At 46.9% G+C, this 20,278-nt stretch overlaps 6 protein-coding genes across 6 annotated transcripts; 5 read left to right on the forward strand and 1 right to left on the reverse strand.

Annotated features, from left to right (window-relative positions):
• Positions 1 to 1,840: 1,840 nt before the first annotated feature.
• On the reverse strand, positions 1,841 to 4,905 carry KY384_007964 (uncharacterized protein; the record flags this gene model as incomplete). Its single annotated transcript, XM_044816453.1, has 2 exons — positions 1,841 to 4,491; positions 4,551 to 4,905. 2 exons carry the CDS (start codon positions 4,903 to 4,905, stop codon positions 1,841 to 1,843), a joined length of 3,006 nt encoding a protein of 1,001 aa, XP_044667093.1.
• A 1,663-nt stretch (positions 4,906 to 6,568) lies between these two features.
• Positions 6,569 to 8,078, forward strand: KY384_007965 (uncharacterized protein; the record flags this gene model as incomplete). Its single annotated transcript, XM_044816454.1, has 2 exons — positions 6,569 to 7,494; positions 7,550 to 8,078. 2 exons carry the CDS (start codon positions 6,569 to 6,571, stop codon positions 8,076 to 8,078), a joined length of 1,455 nt encoding a protein of 484 aa, XP_044667094.1.
• Positions 8,079 to 9,647: 1,569 nt separating this feature from the next.
• KY384_007966 (uncharacterized protein) lies at positions 9,648 to 10,103 on the forward strand (the record flags this gene model as incomplete). The annotated part of the gene is made up of 2 exons (XM_044816455.1): positions 9,648 to 9,747; positions 9,796 to 10,103. 2 exons carry the CDS (start codon positions 9,648 to 9,650, stop codon positions 10,101 to 10,103), a joined length of 408 nt encoding a protein of 135 aa, XP_044667095.1.
• A 332-nt stretch (positions 10,104 to 10,435) lies between these two features.
• On the forward strand, positions 10,436 to 10,951 carry KY384_007967 (uncharacterized protein; the record flags this gene model as incomplete). The annotated part of the gene is made up of 2 exons (XM_044816456.1): positions 10,436 to 10,840; positions 10,913 to 10,951. The coding sequence occupies 2 exons, from the start codon at positions 10,436 to 10,438 to the stop codon at positions 10,949 to 10,951; spliced, it is 444 nt and encodes a 147-aa protein (XP_044667096.1).
• A 4,182-nt stretch (positions 10,952 to 15,133) lies between these two features.
• Positions 15,134 to 15,928, forward strand: KY384_007968 (uncharacterized protein; the record flags this gene model as incomplete). The annotated part of the gene is made up of 2 exons (XM_044816457.1): positions 15,134 to 15,218; positions 15,318 to 15,928. The coding sequence occupies 2 exons, from the start codon at positions 15,134 to 15,136 to the stop codon at positions 15,926 to 15,928; spliced, it is 696 nt and encodes a 231-aa protein (XP_044667097.1).
• A 1,083-nt stretch (positions 15,929 to 17,011) lies between these two features.
• KY384_007969 (uncharacterized protein) lies at positions 17,012 to 18,492 on the forward strand (the record flags this gene model as incomplete). The annotated part of the gene is made up of 4 exons (XM_044816458.1): positions 17,012 to 17,119; positions 17,260 to 17,553; positions 17,599 to 18,234; positions 18,355 to 18,492. 4 exons carry the CDS (start codon positions 17,012 to 17,014, stop codon positions 18,490 to 18,492), a joined length of 1,176 nt encoding a protein of 391 aa, XP_044667098.1.
• Positions 18,493 to 20,278: the final 1,786 nt, after the last annotated feature.

A 20,278-nucleotide genomic window follows, 5' to 3' on the forward strand; every position in this document is an offset into this window, starting at 1 on the left:
CTATTTAGATTAATAGCTTTTTATTATTTATTAATTTATAAGCTTAAGTTAGCTATAAATTATAAAATAAAAAATATAGTTTTAAAAATATAGAAAGATAACTAAAAGCTTTTATTAATAAGCTATAATCTCTATAAGCTAGTAAAGAAACTTTTTAAAAAAAATATTCTTAAATATATAAATAAGCTATAAATTATTATATTGATTATAATCTAAGCTAAAATAAAGGTAATTAGCTTTTATAGCTATTTATATTCAAAGAAATTAGCTAATTCAGCTATATATAACTATAGGCAAAGCTATAAAATAGTTAAGTACTTAATATTTAACTATTTATTATATATTAACTTAAAAAAGAAATACTAAAGCTAGAATATATTAGCTATAGATATTAATAAATAGCTAAAAGATATTTAAAAAGCTATTATAATAATATAATTCCTATTATAAATTAAAACCTTTAAGTACTTAGGAAAGGTAGAGCTATTAATAAAGGCTAACTTTATATTATAAAGAGTTTTAAAGCTAAAAACAACTTTTTAGACTAGTATAAATATAATTAGCAATAAAAAATAAGTACTTATAGCTTATAACAATATATATTATAAAAGAAAAAGGAGTATAGAAGTTTATTTTATATTAGTTTATTAAGGGGTAATAGTTATTAAAGCTATTAATAGTTTTAATAGTCTAAGTTTATAGCATTTAGTTAGATTTTTAGATTTTAGATTTTTAATACTTACTTTTTTAATTTTGATTTTAATTATAATCGTTTAAAGAGTTGGTAAGTATCTTCTATTGATATAAAATAGCTCGTCTGCATAGATAGCACCCGGCATAGCCTATAAGGCTGAAACGGCGTAGGATATAAAAAAAAAAAAAAAAAAAAAAGGTACCGTAGACGGGAATGGTGCATTCTAGCCGAATGACAAATCCAATCTGATAATTTTACAGTTTCTCATTAGTTAATGTTTGTCTAGTCAGGGTCCCAATTTATATCCCCGGTAGCGGGAGAGAGTGCACTATTTGGCATTTGAACGTAGCCTCACGGTACTAGGCAGGTAACGAACTGGATAGTCGGGGCATGACGTTCTGATATGAGTCATTGAAGGCATATAATTACCGCACCTGCCGAAGTCGGCTTGCTAAATTATCTTGATTATGTAGTTTCGTTAGGCGAGCTTAGATCTGGGATTGCTGGCATCTCCTCGGCACTAACAATTGTACCGCACGCAGTTTCCAGTTGGTGGCTTTCTGAGAGACCTGAAGTGAAAGGGAAGTCCTGGTCTTCTCGATGTTCCACTTGGACGGTACAGGTGTCCCAAATCAATTCCAAAATACTTAGACAAAGGATACATACAAACACCTACTTATCAACTTAAACATTTTCGTCCGCAACTTGCCCCCTCCTCGACTTGCACGCCCTTACCCCTTCTCACCTCGTCCAGCCCCCTTCTACGCACCCAAAGCCTGATGCAGCGCATACCCCCTATAAACCCCCTCCCGCCCCACCAACTCCTCATGCGTGCCACTATCCACACAGCGGCCCCCCTCAATCACAAAGATGCGATCAGCGTTCTGAATTGTATGCAAGCGATGCGCGACCGCTAGAATCGTCACTCTCCCTCCCCCTTCCCCTCCCCCTTCCCCACCCACATCCCCTCCACCCCTCCTCACAACCTCCACCCCCGCCATAAACCCCTCCTCAGCCTCCGCATCCAACGCGCTCGTCGGTTCATCAAGCAACATAACCCTCGGCCTCCTCACCAGCGCCCTCGCAAGACAAATCCGCTGCCGCTGGCCCCCAGAGAACTGGTCCCCGCCAACCCCGCATCGCGTCTCATACCCGTCCGGCAGCGACATGATCAGCTCGTGGATGTTCGCGAGGCGAGCGGCGCTGTGGATTTCGGAGTTGCTGGCGTCCTGGCCTGGTGGGGCGCCGAGGGAGATGTTGAAGGCTACGCTGTCGTTGAAGAGGGTGTTGGTTTGGGGGACGAGGGAGAGGGTGGAGCGGTAGGCGGATGTGGAGGTGGAGGTGGAGGAGGAGGGGGGAGGGGGAGGGGAAGGCGTGGTTGTCGATGGCGATGGTGCCGGATGTGGGGGCGTAGAGGGCGGAGAGGAGGGATATTATGGTGGATTTGCCGCCGCCGGAGGGGCCGACTAGGGCGCAGTATGAGCCCGATGGGATGTCGAGGTTCAGGTCGTGAAGGATGGGGTGATTGGGATTGTGCGGGTAGTGGAAGCTCAGGTTACGGATTTTGATGCTGCTGCCGTGCGTGTTGGGGGGCGTGGGGTATGGAGTGGTGGCTTGCGAGTTTGCTTCTAGGTCTCCGGAGTCAATCTTTTCGGAGAGGTCTGATGGTAGAGATAGGGCGGATGATGTGTCTGGTCTGGTAGGGCCGATTTTCATGATTTTCACGAGCCTTTGGGCAGCCATGGCTGCGTTCGATACATCGGGTGCTAAGGCGAACATCTGACCGCATGACTGCGCGCTGAAGAGTAGTGCTGGAAGTACTATAAAGAACTGCGTTTGCGTATAGTTCCCATTCAGGATTTGCTTCGATCCCCACCAGTAAGCTAAGGCGTAGATCAGGTTGCTGACACTGTATGCTGTGGCTAGCCAGAAGTTGGTGTATGCGATCTCGCGGAAGCTGGCTTTGTAAGGGCCGGCGAGAGATCTCTTGTAGGTGTTGTAGAATTCTTCTTCCAGAGAAAGTGTGGCAATGGTCTTGATGGACTCTACTGCTTCAACGGTGATTCCAATAGATGTGGCGTAAACGGCTTGATGACGATCCTGAAACTTTGCGAGCGCTCTCAGACGCATGACACCAGAGCCAAGTAGAATTGGCAAAGTCGCAAGGAGGACTATGGCAATCTTCCATGCCACAATGTGAGTGAGGAGGATGCTTGCAATCAGGTTGACGAGAATCGTCAGTATTGTTCCCACAATCGTACCTGACAAGCCGGCTAAGGCGTTGGTGTCGCTAGTAAAGTGCGAGAGCAGAGACGATGGGGTGCGTCCCTCGGAGTTGTGCCATGTAATGTCTTGATGAAACAAAGAGCGAAACGTAAGTATTCTAACCTTGAATACCATCTTCTCTGCTACACGTCCGAAAGCCGAACCAGCGACAACATTGGCGAAGAATTCAGCTAGACCTAGGACGAAAAAGAGAAGTCCAAATAGATTCCCTGTGGCTCGAATACTCGAACTACCTTCGCATGGGTTTAGTCGGCCAACCACAGTGCCAAAAATGACTGCCTCTGAGGAGTATGAGCCTCCTGCGACGATGGCGCCGATAAGCCCAACGAAGATGATGAGCAATTGAGGGCGAGCAAGACGAGTATAGGTACGTATTGTTTGAAGAATATACCTTTCTTTATCGACGTGAGCAGTGTCACTCTGACCATTTGCTTCGACTACTGAGGGCTTTGTGAGTTCTTGCTTTTCGTCACCAATGTCATCAGGCACGACTTCAGCGCCAGAACCAATGGGTACAAGCGTTTCTGAGGACTCATCTGACATGTTAGGAGATACTAGTCCTGTCAATTGCAGAGATTGAGTGTCGGTCAATGTCGCATAAGCGCCTCCACTTGCCAGGAGATCCTGATGTGATCCCTGTTCAATTACCTGTCCGTCGCGCATGACTATAATGTTTTCGGCATCTTTTACTGTTGCAAGTCTGTGGGCGACCGTGATTGTCGTTCGGCTTTTCCGCATACCATCTAGTGAGCTTTGAATATTTTGCTCGGTTTTGGAGTCTAAGGCTGAAGTCGCCTCATCCATGATTAAAATGACTGGATCTTTCACGAGAGCACGAGCCAACGCAATTCTTTGCTTCTGTCCTCCGCTCAGCTCGTTGCCTTTGGAGCCTATGCACGTTGCGTAGCCATGCTCAAGACCCTTAATAAAGAGATCTGCGTCAGCCAGGTCCGCGGCGCTACGAACTTTGTCGACAATTGTCCTGACCGACAACGATTGATTCTGCAAAGCGGCTTCAAAGTCTTGGCCCTTACGAACCTCTTGTGTAAAGACGTTCAATTTCGAGTCAAGCAGTGCCGCTTCGAAGTCATGGTTCACGGAGCTCACTAGACCGAGGGCAATGTTTTCGAGGATTGAGCGATTGAGAAGCGTAGGTTCTTGTGATACCAATCCTACATAGCTGCGCAAATACCTCACATTCATTTCTCGGATGTCTTGTCCATCAATCAAGACTTTGCCCTGGTGAGGGTCGTAAAGTCGGGTCACAAGGGCAGCTAGCGTGGATTTACCACTACCTGAGACGCCTACTATAGCCGAATGCTTCCCTGCTGGGAAGTTCATCGAAGCGGATTTTAGTACATCGACTTCTGGCCGGGAGGGATAGGCGAATGTGACTGCATCTAGAGAGATACTACCCACGATTGCTTGAGGGGATGTGCCCGAGCTGCGCGATGTCCCATTGATGTTAGATTGCCGTTTCAAAACTTTCTCTAAGCTGCGAGCAGAAGCGGCTGCGCTGCCAAAGATTTGTAAAAAGGGTGCAACTTGACTTAGAATGAACGATGCTGACCGGTGTTAGTGGAAGGTAATCTCATCAGGAACCTGAATGTACCATCGAGTAGGAGGAAGATGACTGTATAGATTGACCCGACTGTGACGCCAGCGCCACGACCATCGACTGTATCGGCTATTTCTTTGCTTCCTTGCCAGAAAGCGATGGCATTGCCAGAGTATGCAATTAGAAACATAGTGCCAAACTGTGTCGCAGCTACGGCAGCTTTCTTGAGACCTTCTGTTTGCACATCGCAAAGAATTGTGGTCAGTTTCTTCTCCAGACGGTGGCTTGCCCCAAATACTTGAATTAGCGGTAGATTCGACAATGCCTGGGAAACGATTGACGATGCAGATGCGACATGATCCGACATAGTACTGGTATATTTCCCGATGTAGTTCCCACCCACAAGCGCCATAAGAAAATACGCGGGTAATAAGAAAACGAGTATTGCAGCGAGTGTTGGGACCTTGATGAATGCAACGAGGTAGGCGCCTGCGAAGTACGAGCAGCTCGATATGAAGATGCCAACTTTCTCTGAAGTTCCAGTCCGTATCGTTTCCATATCACTGGTCAATCGAGCAGATACCTCTCCGGGAGGCATGTTGTCAAAGAATGAAATCTCCTGTCGCAAAAGGCTTCGAAAATACTGCCTTCGCAGTCGGCCCACCAGCCGCTCGCCGAAAAGACTCCAACATCCTGCATGGATATATATGAATACGAAATTGGCGATCGCAATATATATCACTAGAAGCACTTTTTGGGTGACGCTGGCCTGCAGGTTGCTGGGTTTGGATTGCTGGACAGTATCACAGGAAGCTGAATTCAGATCATCGACAAGCTGTCCGAATAGAATTCCGAGAAGTGGAAAAGGCACTCCCGCAGCTATTGCAGCTATGACTCCAATGAAGAGCAAGAGAAGGTCTGACTTTGTCGGATTGGTTCGGAAGAGGAGGTGGAAATATCCCGAGCCTTTCTGCGTGGGCAGGCATGATCTTGTACGCGCAAGTAAATCAAGAAACTGCGTTTTGACAGATCTATGTCAGCAGTCTGGATGGTTTCTAGGGGATTTTGCAAAAATCTTACCTGAAGTCTTCGCGAAATGGTGATTGTGGGGTGTTTTGGTTCAAGCCCTTCAACCTTCCCAGGGTCTCCAGGTATCATATTGCTCAATCTCTAAGAAGTAGCAACGAAGGATGCCCCATCATACATGCCAGGCCATATTGAGGCTGCTACAGTCTGCTCATCATGTAGAGATTCACGTCCGAGGCATGATTCCGCACGCCGAAGCCCCCGGCCTCAAGACCGCAGCCTCTGGCGCCATCCGCCATCCGCATGGGCACACCCACAAACTAAACCGTTTCCACTTAGTGGAGCCATATTAATCTCAAAGAACAATCTGAAGTCTCTGCAGACTCAACATGCGCCTTCCGGCGAAATCGAAAAGAGTGCCGATGCCGATAGCGGCGAGCATGCCATCATGACAGCCTTGGAGCACACCGCCCTTTGCATACCGGCCCATAGGAGCCCCATAACGGCGAATTATATCATTAACACCAGAGTCGTCGGCTCAAGACATTGGAAGCAACCCGGTGGACCTCGCATTAGTTCATGTCACGTCAACGCACGAGCCGGTGCACGGGTACGACGGGTGAAGGTGCATGTTCATTGGCACCAAATGTGCCGGTCGTAGAGCTCTCCGTGTATTGTGGATGGCGTGTCGAGAAGGTTATCAGATCCGCGGCTCTCCACCATTTGGCCGGCACTAGTGCCCTCTTGCGGATGAATGCGGAGCTGCCAAGAGCCTAGCGACGCCTCTTTCCTAGGCAAACTAGTTGCCATCCAATCGGCATTTAGAAGAGTATTATCAGATCATCTGATTACGTCTTCAATGGTCCGTGGACGGAGCGTAGTCTCATATTGGGCCTAGTCGGACGCTGCTTTTACATGCGCTCTAAAGAATTATCTGATCGCGCTAAAGTTACTTACATCCGCGTCAATCCGTTTTCTTACAGTCTAGATTCGGTCGCATAGACATGGTCGAGAATGGAGGGCAGCGAAAAGTGCTTGCGGAACCTAATCGGACTGAACAAGACGTCATTGGCGAGAATGCTAAGACCTCGCCTTCGCGTGCTCGTGGCTGGCCCAACGAGTTGGAAGATATATCATACGTCACCACACACAACAAGATTAACACCATGGCGATGACATTCCAAGAGACCCAGAGCAGCCAAGCTGCCGATGTTGAACACTTTGACTTAGTATGTGTCGGCTTTGGACCTGCTTCACTTGCAATTGCGATTGCCCTCCATGATCGGGGCATCAAGCCTCGCGTGCGGTACCTGGAACGCCAACCAGAGTTCAAATGGCACGCTGGAATGCTTTTGCCTGATGCACGAATGCAAATCTCATTCATCAAAGATCTCGCGACGTTACGCGATCCTACTTCGAAGTTTACATTTCTCAACTATCTCCGGTGCCAGAATCGACTGGTTGCCTTTACCAATCTTTCAACCTTCCTTCCATTACGGGAAGAGTACAACGACTACATGACATGGTGTGCTTCACACTTCGACTCACAGGTGCAGTATGGACAAGAGACCGTTTCAGTCACACCCACCAAAGGACCTAGTGGGCGGGTTGAATCATGGCGCATTGTTTCGAGAGACATGGTCACGAATGAGCAAAGTACAGTCAGTGCCAGACATGTAGTCGTCGCAGTTGGTGGAAAGCCAAAGATACCAGCCGCACTCCAAGATCTGGCCTCAGACTCGAGAATCATACACTCATCATCGTACTCACACATTCGCCCAAAGCTCTCCTCGGCGAAAAATATTGCGGTCGTGGGCGGAGGACAGAGCGCTGCTGAAATATTCAAGGACCTACAAAGTCGACTTGCGAATACCAATATCACACTATATACAGGTAAATCGACATTGAAGCCAAGTGACGACAGTCCTTTGTAAGCCACACAGAATGATTTTGGATCAATCGATTCGCTGACACGCCGGCAATAGCGTCAATGAAGTATTTGACCCTGACAAAGTCGACACCTTCTACGATCTCGCTCCAAAAATCCAACAAGATACTTTGAAGAGCAATAGATCCACAAATTACGGCGTCGTACGACCGGAGCTACTAGACAAATTATACGAAAGCATGTATCATCAACGATTGCACCAAGCAGATGAGAGCAAATGGCAACACAGAATCATTCCATGGCGAGAAGTAGTAGGCTATGCAAAGCAAAACGATGGTACGATTAGACTCAAGCTGAGAGATACGTCGAACGATACTGTCATCTTCGGCGAGCCGGCATTCGATCTTGTGTTCGTCGCAACAGGCTACCTACGAAACGCGCATGAGACACTTCTAGCACCGACACAAAGTCTACTTGAAACGGGATCATTCGTCGTAGGGAGAGACTACAAAGTTCGGTATCGCAGGGATGAAGTCAATGATAACAGCGGAATCTGGCTTCAAGGCTGTTGTGAGGGCAGCCATGGTGTGAGTACTGAACGCAACAGGCAAGACCTTCGGCACTGACAAAACTTCGCAGTTGAGCGATACCCTATTGTCGATTCTAGCAGTCAGGGGAGGTGAAATGGCGGACTCAATCTTTCCAGAACATAGAGCATCGAAATTGTGATTGGCAGATTTCCCAACACGTGCTATGTAACATACACTACAGCAGGACGGGGTGAGTGTATCAATACCGTGATTGTGCCGTAATATAAAGATTCAAGAACTCAATGGATGTGGATCACTGACCCCTTACGTGGGGGCGCTTGGCGAGTTCCCCTGCCATTCCACCACTACAAGTGGGGCCCAGCTGAATGTACTCATTCATCACTGGAAGGAAGCAAAGACGGAGTCACTGTAACGCATCTCGTTTGCCTCCCTTGCGTGACTGATTTCTCCTCACTTCACAAATCTCCAAAATCGCAGCTTTGACTTCCTCACGTGCTCCTAACACATTTAATTGCAGCACCCACACTGTAGAAATGACGTCGTGCACGCAGAGCATCTCTGGAGACAGCTAAGAACAAACACATTGTCCAGATACTCTCAATCTTACAGACACGCGCTGCTAAAGCCACAAGACAAGATCAGAAACGCTCGACACAGAGGAGCCCATCACGACAATGGGCTTCGCCAATTTCGCCAAACCATGGCAGAAAGGCCACGCACAGGAATCAAGTCTTGCTACACCATCAAACGAAAATTCCGACCATGACGAGAAGAACGCTACGGACGTCGAGACGTCATCCGCTGACTGCGTTGTCGACAAGGAGGTCCAGGAGGGAGTGCAGAAGGCCGAAGCTATCACCGCTCTGTGGGGCACTTCTAGTCTCGTATTGGCGTACTTGCTGTAAGTCTCGACAACAACCTCATCCTATGCTATCAACCATTCAAAGGAGAGAGCAAGAGCAGCTGAAAACCCACAGCATCTTCCTCGTCTTCTTCGTCAACTCGCTGCAGCAGCAAATCACATCCAATCTCACGCCATACGTCACCTCCTCATTCAGCAAGCATGCGCTCATCCCTGTCACTCAGGTGGTGTCTTCGCTCATTTCCGGTGTCACGAAGCTGCCGCTTGCGAAGCTCATCGATGTCTGGGGTCGGCCTCAAGGCTACATCCTTACCGTAGCGTTGACAACAATTGGTAAAGTCTTTCCTAACACGCTCATGCCCACAAAAATCTCATTTGCGGATTCAGGTCTCATCATGATGGCAGCCTGCAACGACGTGCAAACATACGCCGCAGCACAGGTGCTGTACTGGGTGGGCTTCAACGGGATGGTTCGTGTCCACCCCCTTCTCCCCCTACCTCTGCCCTTTCCATCCCCTTCTTATCCAACGCACTGAATTCAAGCCATTAACATCTCCCCTCTTCTCCAGTCCTACGTCCTCGACGTCTTCATGGCCGACACATCCTCCATCCGCAACCGCGCCCTCGTCTTCGCCTTCAGCACAACGCCCTACATAGCAACCACCTTCGCCGGCCCAAGCGCCGCCCAGCGCTTCTACCAGCACAGCACCTGGCGCTGGGCCTTTGGCGCTTTCACGATCATCACGCCCGCCATCAGCGCGCCACTAATCTTCCTTTTTGGCATGAAGCAGCGACAAGCGAAGCGAGACGGTCTAGTCAAGCTACGAAACAGTGGCAGGAACTGGAAGCAGAGCCTTGTGTTCTACTATCACGAGTTCGATCGTAAGTAAATTTTCCTCGTACGGTATCTCACTCCTTTTTGAGCGTGAGACGTACTGGCTGGCTGTGGGGGGAAGATGCTGATCAAAGCTGGTTCACCAATAGTGCTCGGCGTCCTCATCCTAGTCGCAGGCTTCGCGCTCTTCCTCCTCCCCTTCGGCATCGCCACCTACCAAGCCGACAAATGGGCGTCCGCGTCCACGATAACCATGATCGTCCTCGGCGGCGTCCTCCTCCTCATCTTCCCCGTCTACGAGAAATACATCTCGCGCCAGGGTTTCGTGCCCTTCAGTCTCCTGACCGATCGCACTGTGATCGGCGCCTGTCTCAACGCAGCCACGTTGTTCGTTTCGTTCTAGTACGCTCTTCCCCCTTTTCCCCCTTCGCCCCTTTCCCATCCCCTCCCCCTCTCCCATCTTCGCTAGACTAACCCCCCCACGCACGCAGCTGCTGGGACCAATATTTCACCTCCTACCTCCAAATCGTCCACACGCTCTCGATCTCGCAAGCCGGCTACGTCGCCAACATCTACAGCATCGGCTCTGCCTTCTTCTCCGTCCTAACCGCCGCCCTAATCCGTCTCACAAACCGCTTCAAATTCCTCGCCCTGGCCGCCATCCCCCTCATGCTCCTGGGCGTCGGCCTGCTCATCAAATTCCGCGCCCCCCGCACCCCCATCGGCCTGGTGATAATGTCGCAGATCTTCATCGCCTTCGCGGGCGGCACCATCGTCATCACGCAGGAGATCGCCATCATGGCGGCGGCGGCGCATAAGGATGTCGCGGTTGTGCTGGCGCTGCTGAGTGTGTTCACGGGCGTGGGACAGGCGGTCGGGTTGAGTGTTAGTGGGGCCATTTGGACGAATACGCTGTTGAAATATTTGGAGCTGTATCTTCCGCCGGATGCTAAGGCGCAAGCGGCCACGATATATGCGAGTTTGACGACGCAGTTGCAGTATGAGGTCGGTAGTCCGGAGAGAGATGCGATTGTGAGGGCGTATGGGGTCGCGCAGAGACGCTTGTGTGTTGCGGCTACGGTGGTGCCGGTGTTGATGTTCGTTTGGGTCGGGATGTGGAGGGATATTAATGTTAAGAGTGTGAGGCAGGTTAAGGGACGGGTGCTGTGAGATGAGAGGACTGGTGGAGGGAGGGTTTCTCGGGTGTGCAAGTGGTCGAAGGAGAAGGTAGGCTTTGAGGTTGCTGAATGAGCGCTGGCGAGTTGCCGGTTGAACTGCGCAGGCAGGTGCATGGGACTTGTGGTGCGTGTGCATCAAGCACTTAGTACTGTGGTACTTCATTGACTCCTCTGCCTCACTTGTGAATATGTACCAGCTTTCCCGATGACTTCGATCGTGCTCCCAAGGATACTTAACGCCCAAATAGAGAGCCACGCCGGATATAATGAACAGCCAGGTCCCCAACCAGCCCAGAACTCATGGCCAACCAGCCACAGGAGGAAATGAACGACTCCGCTCTGCACGGCTGCTCATCCCACTCCGCATATTTCGCAGCTAAGCTAGGTTTTCCATACCCCATCTGCCACAAAACTATAGCAAGCAACTGAAACCCATCCGCATTCTACATTGGCAAGCCTCTCATCGCCTTCTCAGCCTTGATTAAAGAAAGAAAGTCTACAGTGTAGTGAGTTGTAGAGACAAGACAACGTTCTCCTCGAAGTGGCTGTCAGGGTGGAAAATTGAAGTCCCGCTGCTGCCGAGCGAATTCTGCTGGAGAACCTCCTTACTGTATGTTAACACCCCTGAGATCACAGCATGCACGAGTGCAACGTAGCAGCAGAGGCTGGTCCTTGTCATGATATCTCGCGAAGATTGAACTAAAGGGTCAACCCCTATAAGTGCTCGCCTATGCACCCGCCCATTTCGGCCGTTCTTCTCGATACGGCGTTGATGATGCGAGGGCCTCCCGTCAACAATTGATTCCTAATCTTGAGGGGCTTGGCAGTCAGATCACTTGGACAAGGCTTCTAGATGAATTGTAGGTCCTTCCCTTATTTGGACCACCTCTTGTGGGGGGGGGGGAGGGGCGGGATGAGACCCAACAACAAGCAAGCGTCAACAATTCCGACCGACGCGCGGCCGGGTACGGGCGTCAGCTGTCCGTGGAGGAATCCATAACGTATTTCACGACATGCGGAAAATTCCCTGCTACTACAACGGCCGGGGTAAGCTCAGCGAATCGAGGGTCTGGAAGCTCCACTTGGCACTTCGATTGATTGGAGTTAGTGTACGACATCGTCAATCTTAGCTGTGTTGAGCATAACGGCACTCTGCACATTCTCCAGGGCATAGCTGTATTTTACCCCCCGCCATCCATAGTGAACGAAACACTCGTTCTGCCCACCACGCGTACAGACGATGGTTGATGCGGATCGTATTCGTCTTTCGCTATATTGAAGCTGCGGGAAGATTTACCCCTAAGTCCAAATAGCCGCCCCCTCCTTCTTCCTTGCAAGAACCATTTGCTTTAGCATGGCATATTATTTAATAAAAAACCTCTGGTCAGCTCTACGCAACGCCATTGGTAGGTAGGTTCCCCTCCCTAAATCTGACTGGCGCGGAACACATACTCCCTTTTGATTAGCGGGCTGGCTAGATTCAAGGTTCTTGTGCAACTAAACTGTTCCATCAGAAAGCCATCAGTGAGCGAGGCTTTATTTCTTCCAATCGCATAATTTTCGACCCTTGCAGGTCGGGATGAGCTTTGTGACTTGTGTGTGTTGCTCATGGTCTAGACTTGCTATATCTCTACTTTATAGTCGAGAGACTGCGTACTCAAGATCTAGACTCGCTATATCTCTACCTCACGGCCGCGACGCTACGAGAGTTTTCCTTGTTTGTGTATATTGCTGACGGTCTAGACTTGTTGCATCTCCATTTTACGGGCGCAAGACCGCGAGAGCCTTTTGTTGAATATGTATTGGTGAGGGTCTAGACTTGCTATCCCATAAACCGTTAGGTGCTTTATTTTAGGGGTAATCTCAATTATTATAGTGTTTTAATTTTAATCGGTTTATATAATCGTTCCGGCACTCCTTTTAGTCGTAAATAAGGATTTTATATAGATTATAGCCTTTAGTAGTTTTAGGAGCTTAACCTTGCTATTGCTAAGCTATACTATTTAGCTATAGCTTATTTAATACTTTTTTACTTGCCTATCCTAAATATATATTATTATTTTTAAAAAGTCTATATATAAAATATATTTTTAAATATTTAAATTTAACTATTTAATATTTATATAGCAATACAAGATATATTTAGCTTTTAAAAGGAGGTTTTTCTAAGGAGTATTCTTTAGTCTAATTAATTAATATATTTATAAGCTTAATCTAAAACTTTTTATAAAAACTACTTATTCCCTTCTCTTTATGTAGCTTCCTTACTACTAATATACTAATCTTATAAGTATTAGTTATAGTAGTATTAAAAAGGAAATAAAATAATAATATTTAAATCTACTATTATATCTTCTATATAAAATAATAAAATTAAAGCTAGTTAATATTATTAATATTATTTATATAATAATTATAATTACTAATTAGCGTAAAAATAAATAAAATTTTAATAGGATTGTTGCTAAAAAGAAGGCAAGTAATTTTTATATTTAAAAATAACTTTATAAGTTATTATTATTTATAGTTTATTATTTTTTTACTATTATTAATAATAGTTATAAATAATATAATAGTTTAATCTATTTATATAAATTAAAAGATATTCTTATTATTATTAACTGCCCTATATAGCTCTCCCTACTTAACTTACTTACTATACTTTAGTTTAATATTAAAAATTAATAATTATAAGCTATAGTTTTTTTCTTTTATAAGTTACTTTTTTTACTAAGCTATTCTACTAATAGCTTCCTCTATTTCTTATATTATTTTTATAGTTTTTATAGTTCCTGCAGCTCTAAAGCTATTGTATTTAAGCTATTTAAGAAGATATAATAATATAAATAAATTATCTAGCTATATAATATATTTATTAAATATACTTATTAAATATTTTTACTTAAGTAGTTTTAATACTATAGCTTGTATATTAGAATAACCTTAGTCCTAAGTCTAGATAGGAGCTATTTTTTATAATCTATCCTTTTTTAAGTACTATAGCTAATCTAAAACATAGCTATTGTTAGCTAGGATTTATATTTTATAACCTTTAAGAGTTAGTTTGCTTAAAATATTAACTATATTTATAGATTATTTTATAAACTTAATAATTAATTTATTAATATTTAAATATATTCCTATATACTATTAATGCTTAAATATAAGCTTAAAATATTTATTTAAAAACTTTAGCTTTTTAAAGACTAATTCTAGGGCATTTTTTAATAGTTCTAAAATATATAGAAACTAGCTAAGCTAATTAAACTATATTTAACTTATATAATATATTACTTTCTAGTAGATAAGCCTACATTTTTTATTTTAATTCTAAAAGTTATTTATATTAGTTTTTAGATAGATACCTATCTATATAATAATTTTTATATATATATATAGCTTATTAATATTTATAAAGCTTTAAGCTCTTTAATATAGGGTAGAATTTAACTTTTATATTTAAAATATTTCTTTAGTCGTATAGTTATTTATATATTTAGCTATAATCTAAAATATTCTATTAGTAAAAAATAAGCTAAAGATATTATAAAGGTTCTAGGCTTTAATAAATCTTAATAAAGACCTTTTTCTAAAGGTATATAGTTTTTTAATTTTTATTATATTAAACTACGGTAGCGGCTATAAACGTAAGGGTTATTACTTTAAAAAAGGCAGCAATAAGGGCTCTAGATCTAATAGTATATAGTCTACATTATTAGATACTCAATTACAGGGCATAGTAGTTGTAGTAATCAAAATGATTAAAAAAAGGTAGCTGGAAAACGCGTCAAAAATAGCGTCGGATTTAAGGCAGTTAACGGTTTATGGGATACCTTCACTTCACGGCCGTTATTCAAGGCCTGGACTTGCCACAGTTCCCTTTTCCGGTGGCGATATCATGATAATTTTGTGCCTTGTGTAAAATTGCTCAAGGTCTAGACTTGTGATACTTTCACATTATGGTTGCGCGACCGAGAAGCCTCCAAGAAAAATGTACAGCTTGCGTTCTGATTCGCTTGCGAAATATCAAATTACACTGGGAATCTCGACTGTCACATCCAGTCTAGAATCAGACGTGAAGGGCCCAGAGCGAGCTTTGCAGCTACTACCTTGGAAAAAAGATGGAAGAGAATATATATAAAGCCACCGACCTCCCCCAAAAATGTCCCTCAAAAGATCAAAACACTTCACAAGCACAAAACCCTCAAAAACTCCGTTCAAATATTATCAACTTCCGTCTTTCAAGCCATTCATCATGCATCCAACAACACTTCTCAGCCTACTCGGCGCACTCGCGACCTTAGCAGCTGCAGCACCCACACCTGCACCTATCGGCGAAGGTACGTACTCATGCCGCCCTGTCTCTCTCTACGCAAGCTCATGATGCCTCCACCTATTTCCACTCTATTCACATACCTTACGTACTAACATATCACTAGTTCTTCTTGCTCGCGATGCCCTTCCCGAGCCCGAGCCAGGGCGCGGTGGGAGCTATCAGAAACGAGACCCTACCCCTATCGCTGACCCAGGACGCGGTGGTGGGTACCAGAAACGCGAAGCCGCTCCAGAACCTGAGCCCGGCCGCGGCGGTGGGTATCAGAAACGTGAAGCCGAGCCCGAACCAGGACGCGGTGGAGGCTACCAGAAACGAGAAGCCGCCCCTATCGCTGACCCAGGGCGCGGCGGAGGCTACCAGAAACGAGACCCCGCCCCTATCGCTGACCCAGGACGCGGCGGGGGCTATCAGAAACGTGAAGCCGCTCCAGAACCTGAGCCAGAGCCAGGTTGCGGCGGTAGATACCAAAAGCGAGATCCCGCTCCTATCGCTGACCCTGGTCGCGGTGGAGGCTACCAAAAGCGCGAAGCTGCCCCTGTCGCTGAGCCAGGCCGCGGTGGCGGATATCAGAAACGAGACCCTACCCCTATCGCTGAGCCAGAGCCAGGTCGCGGCGGTGGATATCAGAAACGGGAGGCGGCTCCAGAGCCTGAAGCAGGACGCGGCGGTGGCTATCAAAAGCGAGATGCGCTGTCCGGACTGGTGGTGCTGTAGAGAATGTAATCAGGTATATCGGCGTTTGGGATAAGGAGCTAGAGTTGATGGGGAAGGGTGGACTTAGGCATTCTAGGGGGCAGGGGAGAAGGGGGAAACGGGGAAAGGGGATGTGATGCGATGGAGTGAAGGTTTATATCGTGGGTTTGATTTGATTCGTAGTTATGGCAATGTATATCTTCTGCAAGCGGAACGTTTATAATACAAACATGTTAGTCTTGAAACTGTGCCTTTTCGTTCACGGGACTCTCATGAGCTCGCGAAAGTCTTCTTTACTCCCCTTGCTGTTGCTTTAGACTTCTATGTCGAGAGCCTCTGCCCACAATTGAGGGTAAATGATACATTGATAGCGGCCCGAATTATGTTGTGCAAGTTGGAATCGCGAATGAAGCACGTCTGAGGTTTTCTGTGGCCGAACGTTGTATTCTCTCCTTTGGCGGGAGACGTCTTCTCATCCTCTACCGCGCGCCTTGGACGCTCCGAGGGGAAGTTTCTATGGAAAGACTAAGGGATTGTGGACGTGGAGTTTTTTGGTTGGGGAGGGGAAGAGTTATCGCGCTCTGACTTCCCTGAGGCTGCAGTTCGCTTTGTGTCTCCACTACGCAGAAAGTTGATTCTGTCGATAATAGCTGCGCTTCACTGGGAATTTCGTTGCTCTGTGAGCTGGAGCGGCATACACCAGGCGAGAATGCTGGGGTTATTGTAGATGTGCTGTGTTATCTCAGCAGGACATCGCTGAGCGCAAGACAGGCGATGCGTGGTCGTGCGATGGTGCACTCACGCCTGAGCGACATTATTATCTCGGTGGTTAATTGGCTTGAGTTTCTGCAGCTGCAGGTATCAGCTATTCAAGGACCGCGGATGTACTATGCAGCATTTGTGCCGGAATCTGAAGTGTGCGCTTCTCAGTCTGTCTCTTGCGAAGCTCAGCTGGGTTGCGCGTACTTCGTGAACTCGAGGCTACGTATCATTCTTTCTTCTTTACTTTGATAGATTTCTTCGTATCTACAGCTTGCTTATTAATCCTGTCCTAAGGGTTACACCATGCAATCTCTCCTTTGTCTCTGCATCTCGCTGCTTTGCATGTCAGCTTGTGCGGTAGAGTATATCGTGTATCCAGAACTCACTGCTGATACAACGGTTCTGGATGCCGCGGACAAACACTTTATCGATACGATCGGTGCTGCTAATGTGAGACGAATTACTAACAAGGTCAGAGAATCAACAGAGTTCTGGTTATTGCAATGTAGCCCAGGCCAGAAGACTTCATTTGCCCAACAGCCAGGCGTAGGTTTTACTGGTAAATTTGTGTAACGACTAATGATCAGTAGATAGAAGCCATCTGGGAGAATGCAATATCTGCAGTGCGAAAGGCTTCCAGGGCGCAAGACAATAAAACGGAGCTGCACTGGCCTTCAACAAACCAGTCAGAAGCCCGTCCTCTACAAGCTAGTGACCCGGCCCTGAAAGTACAGAACAATGCCCCAAGACATTTAGGCCTGTTGTCATGGCCCAAATACACTTCGATCTGGAAATTGAAATTTCCATATAAATACATGTATAGGAGCACTCCCCTAGACACCTATCTCTATGTTATCGAAGAGGGTGTTGACATCGTTCATGAGGTACGCATACAGTCGTGTAGTCATGTACATATACTGAGCCTGTAGGACTTTAATGGCATTTCAATAGAGTGGCACTATAGCCCTAATGCCGTTCAATCTCAATCGGATAATGATCCCGATGGTCATGGAACCTGCGTCGCCTCTTTGGCCGCAGGGAAAGACAGCGGTGTCATCAAGGAAAGACGCACCCTAGTCGTCATGAAGTCAACCCTATCCGCTGCCGACATCCTCGATGCTTTTTCCAAAACACTGGAAGACATGGTCGCCAAGAATCGCCAGAAGAAGACTGTTGTAATTTTTGCATCAGGAAGCGATGGCTCGATTGAGCACATGAGCCCTTTCACCCCAGACAAATTTATGTGGGAACGTGTGCGCCTGATTGTGCAAGATCTCATACGATACGGTGCAGTCATAGTTACAGCAGCTGGTAATGGAGGCCATCAGAGGAAGTTTATAGATGAGACGCCGGCTGTTTGGTCGTTGTGGGATTATCCCAAGAACGAGAAGATTATCTCCGCGACCGCCGTGAATGAAGATGGCGAGCCAGCCGATTTTGCACAAATAGGCAACAAACCCGGGGAAGATAGAGTGTTCTGGGCTCCTGGTGAAAATGTTCAATGCGCGAGTGCGCGATCAAAAGGTTCAAAACCCGTGGATGGGACATCCTTCTCCACCGGCCTGGTAAGTCAACATAATGAGTTTCTGTTGAATTGAACCGGAGATAACGTCCATGGTCTCGGCCAGGTTGCGGGTCTCATTACTTACAGTATATCGAAATATCAAATCCCTTCAGCCTAGCAGATAGCCGCGGAGTGGTGGATTCAATTCATGAGGAGAGCCGGAACAAGAGCAATCAAGGATACTAGCGGTACAAAAATGATCTGGAACGGAGAAGATGGCAGTGATGCTGCATTTGGAAATGACACTTATGTGGATTGATGAAAACATAGTGTCAACAGGTCCAGTGCTCAAACTCTCACGCACGATGGAAAATACTTCAGCAAGCAGAATATCTCATATTGGAGTCGCTGAGCCCGCCATGAGCATTGAGAGTCTTTCATATAGCCATAACTAACAATCGGATATCATCTCATGGTCTACACATGACAGCGCGATGCTCACAAATGACCCGTTGAAAACAGACCAGAAATTACCCAACGAGACATTAAAAATAGTCCGAGTCAGAGACATACGAAAACAGCTTCAAATCAGTCACAGTGAAGAGTTTGAATTAACTATCTCATATATTCCTCTCCTCACAATTCCCCCCATCCCATACCCTACCCTCCCCCAACACATCCACCAGCCAACACACCTTCCCAACCGAGCCAACCTCACAAACTACAAGCCCCCCTCCCCCTCTCCCCTGTACCTCATACACCACACTCCTCACTCCTCCACTCCCAGTACCTCCCCCCACATTCCCCCAAAATCCGCCTCCCCAACCCCCCAACCACGGCTCCACTTCCATCTGTGGTGTATATTCGTTCTCGCCCCGAAAATCCCCACGAAGACGGGTGACGCGGGAATCTGCTATCGGCAGTAGAGCCGGATGTTGACCACGAAATCCCTGCTGCAGGCGGCAATTCAAAGCCGTTGATTCATTTCGACCATTCAATCTCCAGGAGGGGTGAGGAGGGAGGTTGCTCATCTGAACATCCTTGGGCTGTATATACCGGATTTGCGACAGTGAGGTCGAGAGATGGTAGTGGAGATTATCTCTCTTGCTGGAGTTGGTTTGAGTAGGGTGATGATCGGCGTGAAGTTGGTGATTGGCGCAGACTCGACTCTGTGCAAGAGGCGGGGAGGTGGATTGCTTGGTTAAGTTGAGGGATATTTCTGTCTGTGACGTAGTCTGGATAAGCCATGTTTCTCTGTATCGCTGTGAAGTAGTGCCAGGTGCAGTGACACTGGGAGTAGACTTTTGGTGTGAGCACCGTGATTTCGACCTCGCTGTCGACGCTGGGATAGAAAGAATGGTGGGGCGGAGGCTGTGGCGACGGTGTTTACTTGTAGGTATGTCTGATTCGCCGCTACCAGGTTCAAAGGCAGTCGGGTCTGTTGCGTTGATTTGGTGCCAGTGCCGTCTTGATAGTGATACATAGCTAGGAATAGGCGGTGGTAGGAATATCTCATTTAGTAATAGTCACCAAAAAATATCTGCTAGCCAATGGTGGTACAAAAAAGCTGACAATATCCCCCAACGCCAAATGCAATAGTAATAGCCGGCGCCAGCGCCTCGAAATAAGAATATCGGTGATAATGATGTCTGTCGTAACGTCGTCGCGAGGTGCCACCCGGCGCCGTGGCTCTTATCGTCTGTTGCTGTCCAGCACCACAGCTCTTGTCGATGGGGAGAGAAGCCCGAACCCCCAGTGTGACGGGCCGGGGGAACGTCTCTTGACTGAGGGCGCGAAGAGGAGCTGCCTGGCGCTGCAGCTGGTTGTCGAAAGGTTGCCTCCTGGCACCGAGGCGCTTGTCGAGTTGGTGCTGCCTGGCACCGCAGCGCTTGTCATACCATCCGGCTCCATGGTGCTTGTCGATTGGGAGGGAAGCCCGAACCCCCCAGTATGGCAACTGGGGTGAACGTCTCGTGACTGAGGGCGCGAGGAGAGCTGCCTGGCACCGCAGCTGCTGGTCGATAAGAATGGTGCTATAGTCGATGTGTGGATAGTAATAATAAGAATAGTAGTGAATGAAAAGCCAGGAAAAGCCAGAAAAAGAA

This window comes from Bacidia gigantensis, assembly GCF_019456465.1.
Source record: "Bacidia gigantensis strain McMullin 20006 chromosome Unknown contig_278, whole genome shotgun sequence".
NCBI classification, from domain to species: Eukaryota; Fungi; Ascomycota; class Lecanoromycetes; order Lecanorales; family Ramalinaceae; genus Bacidia; species Bacidia gigantensis.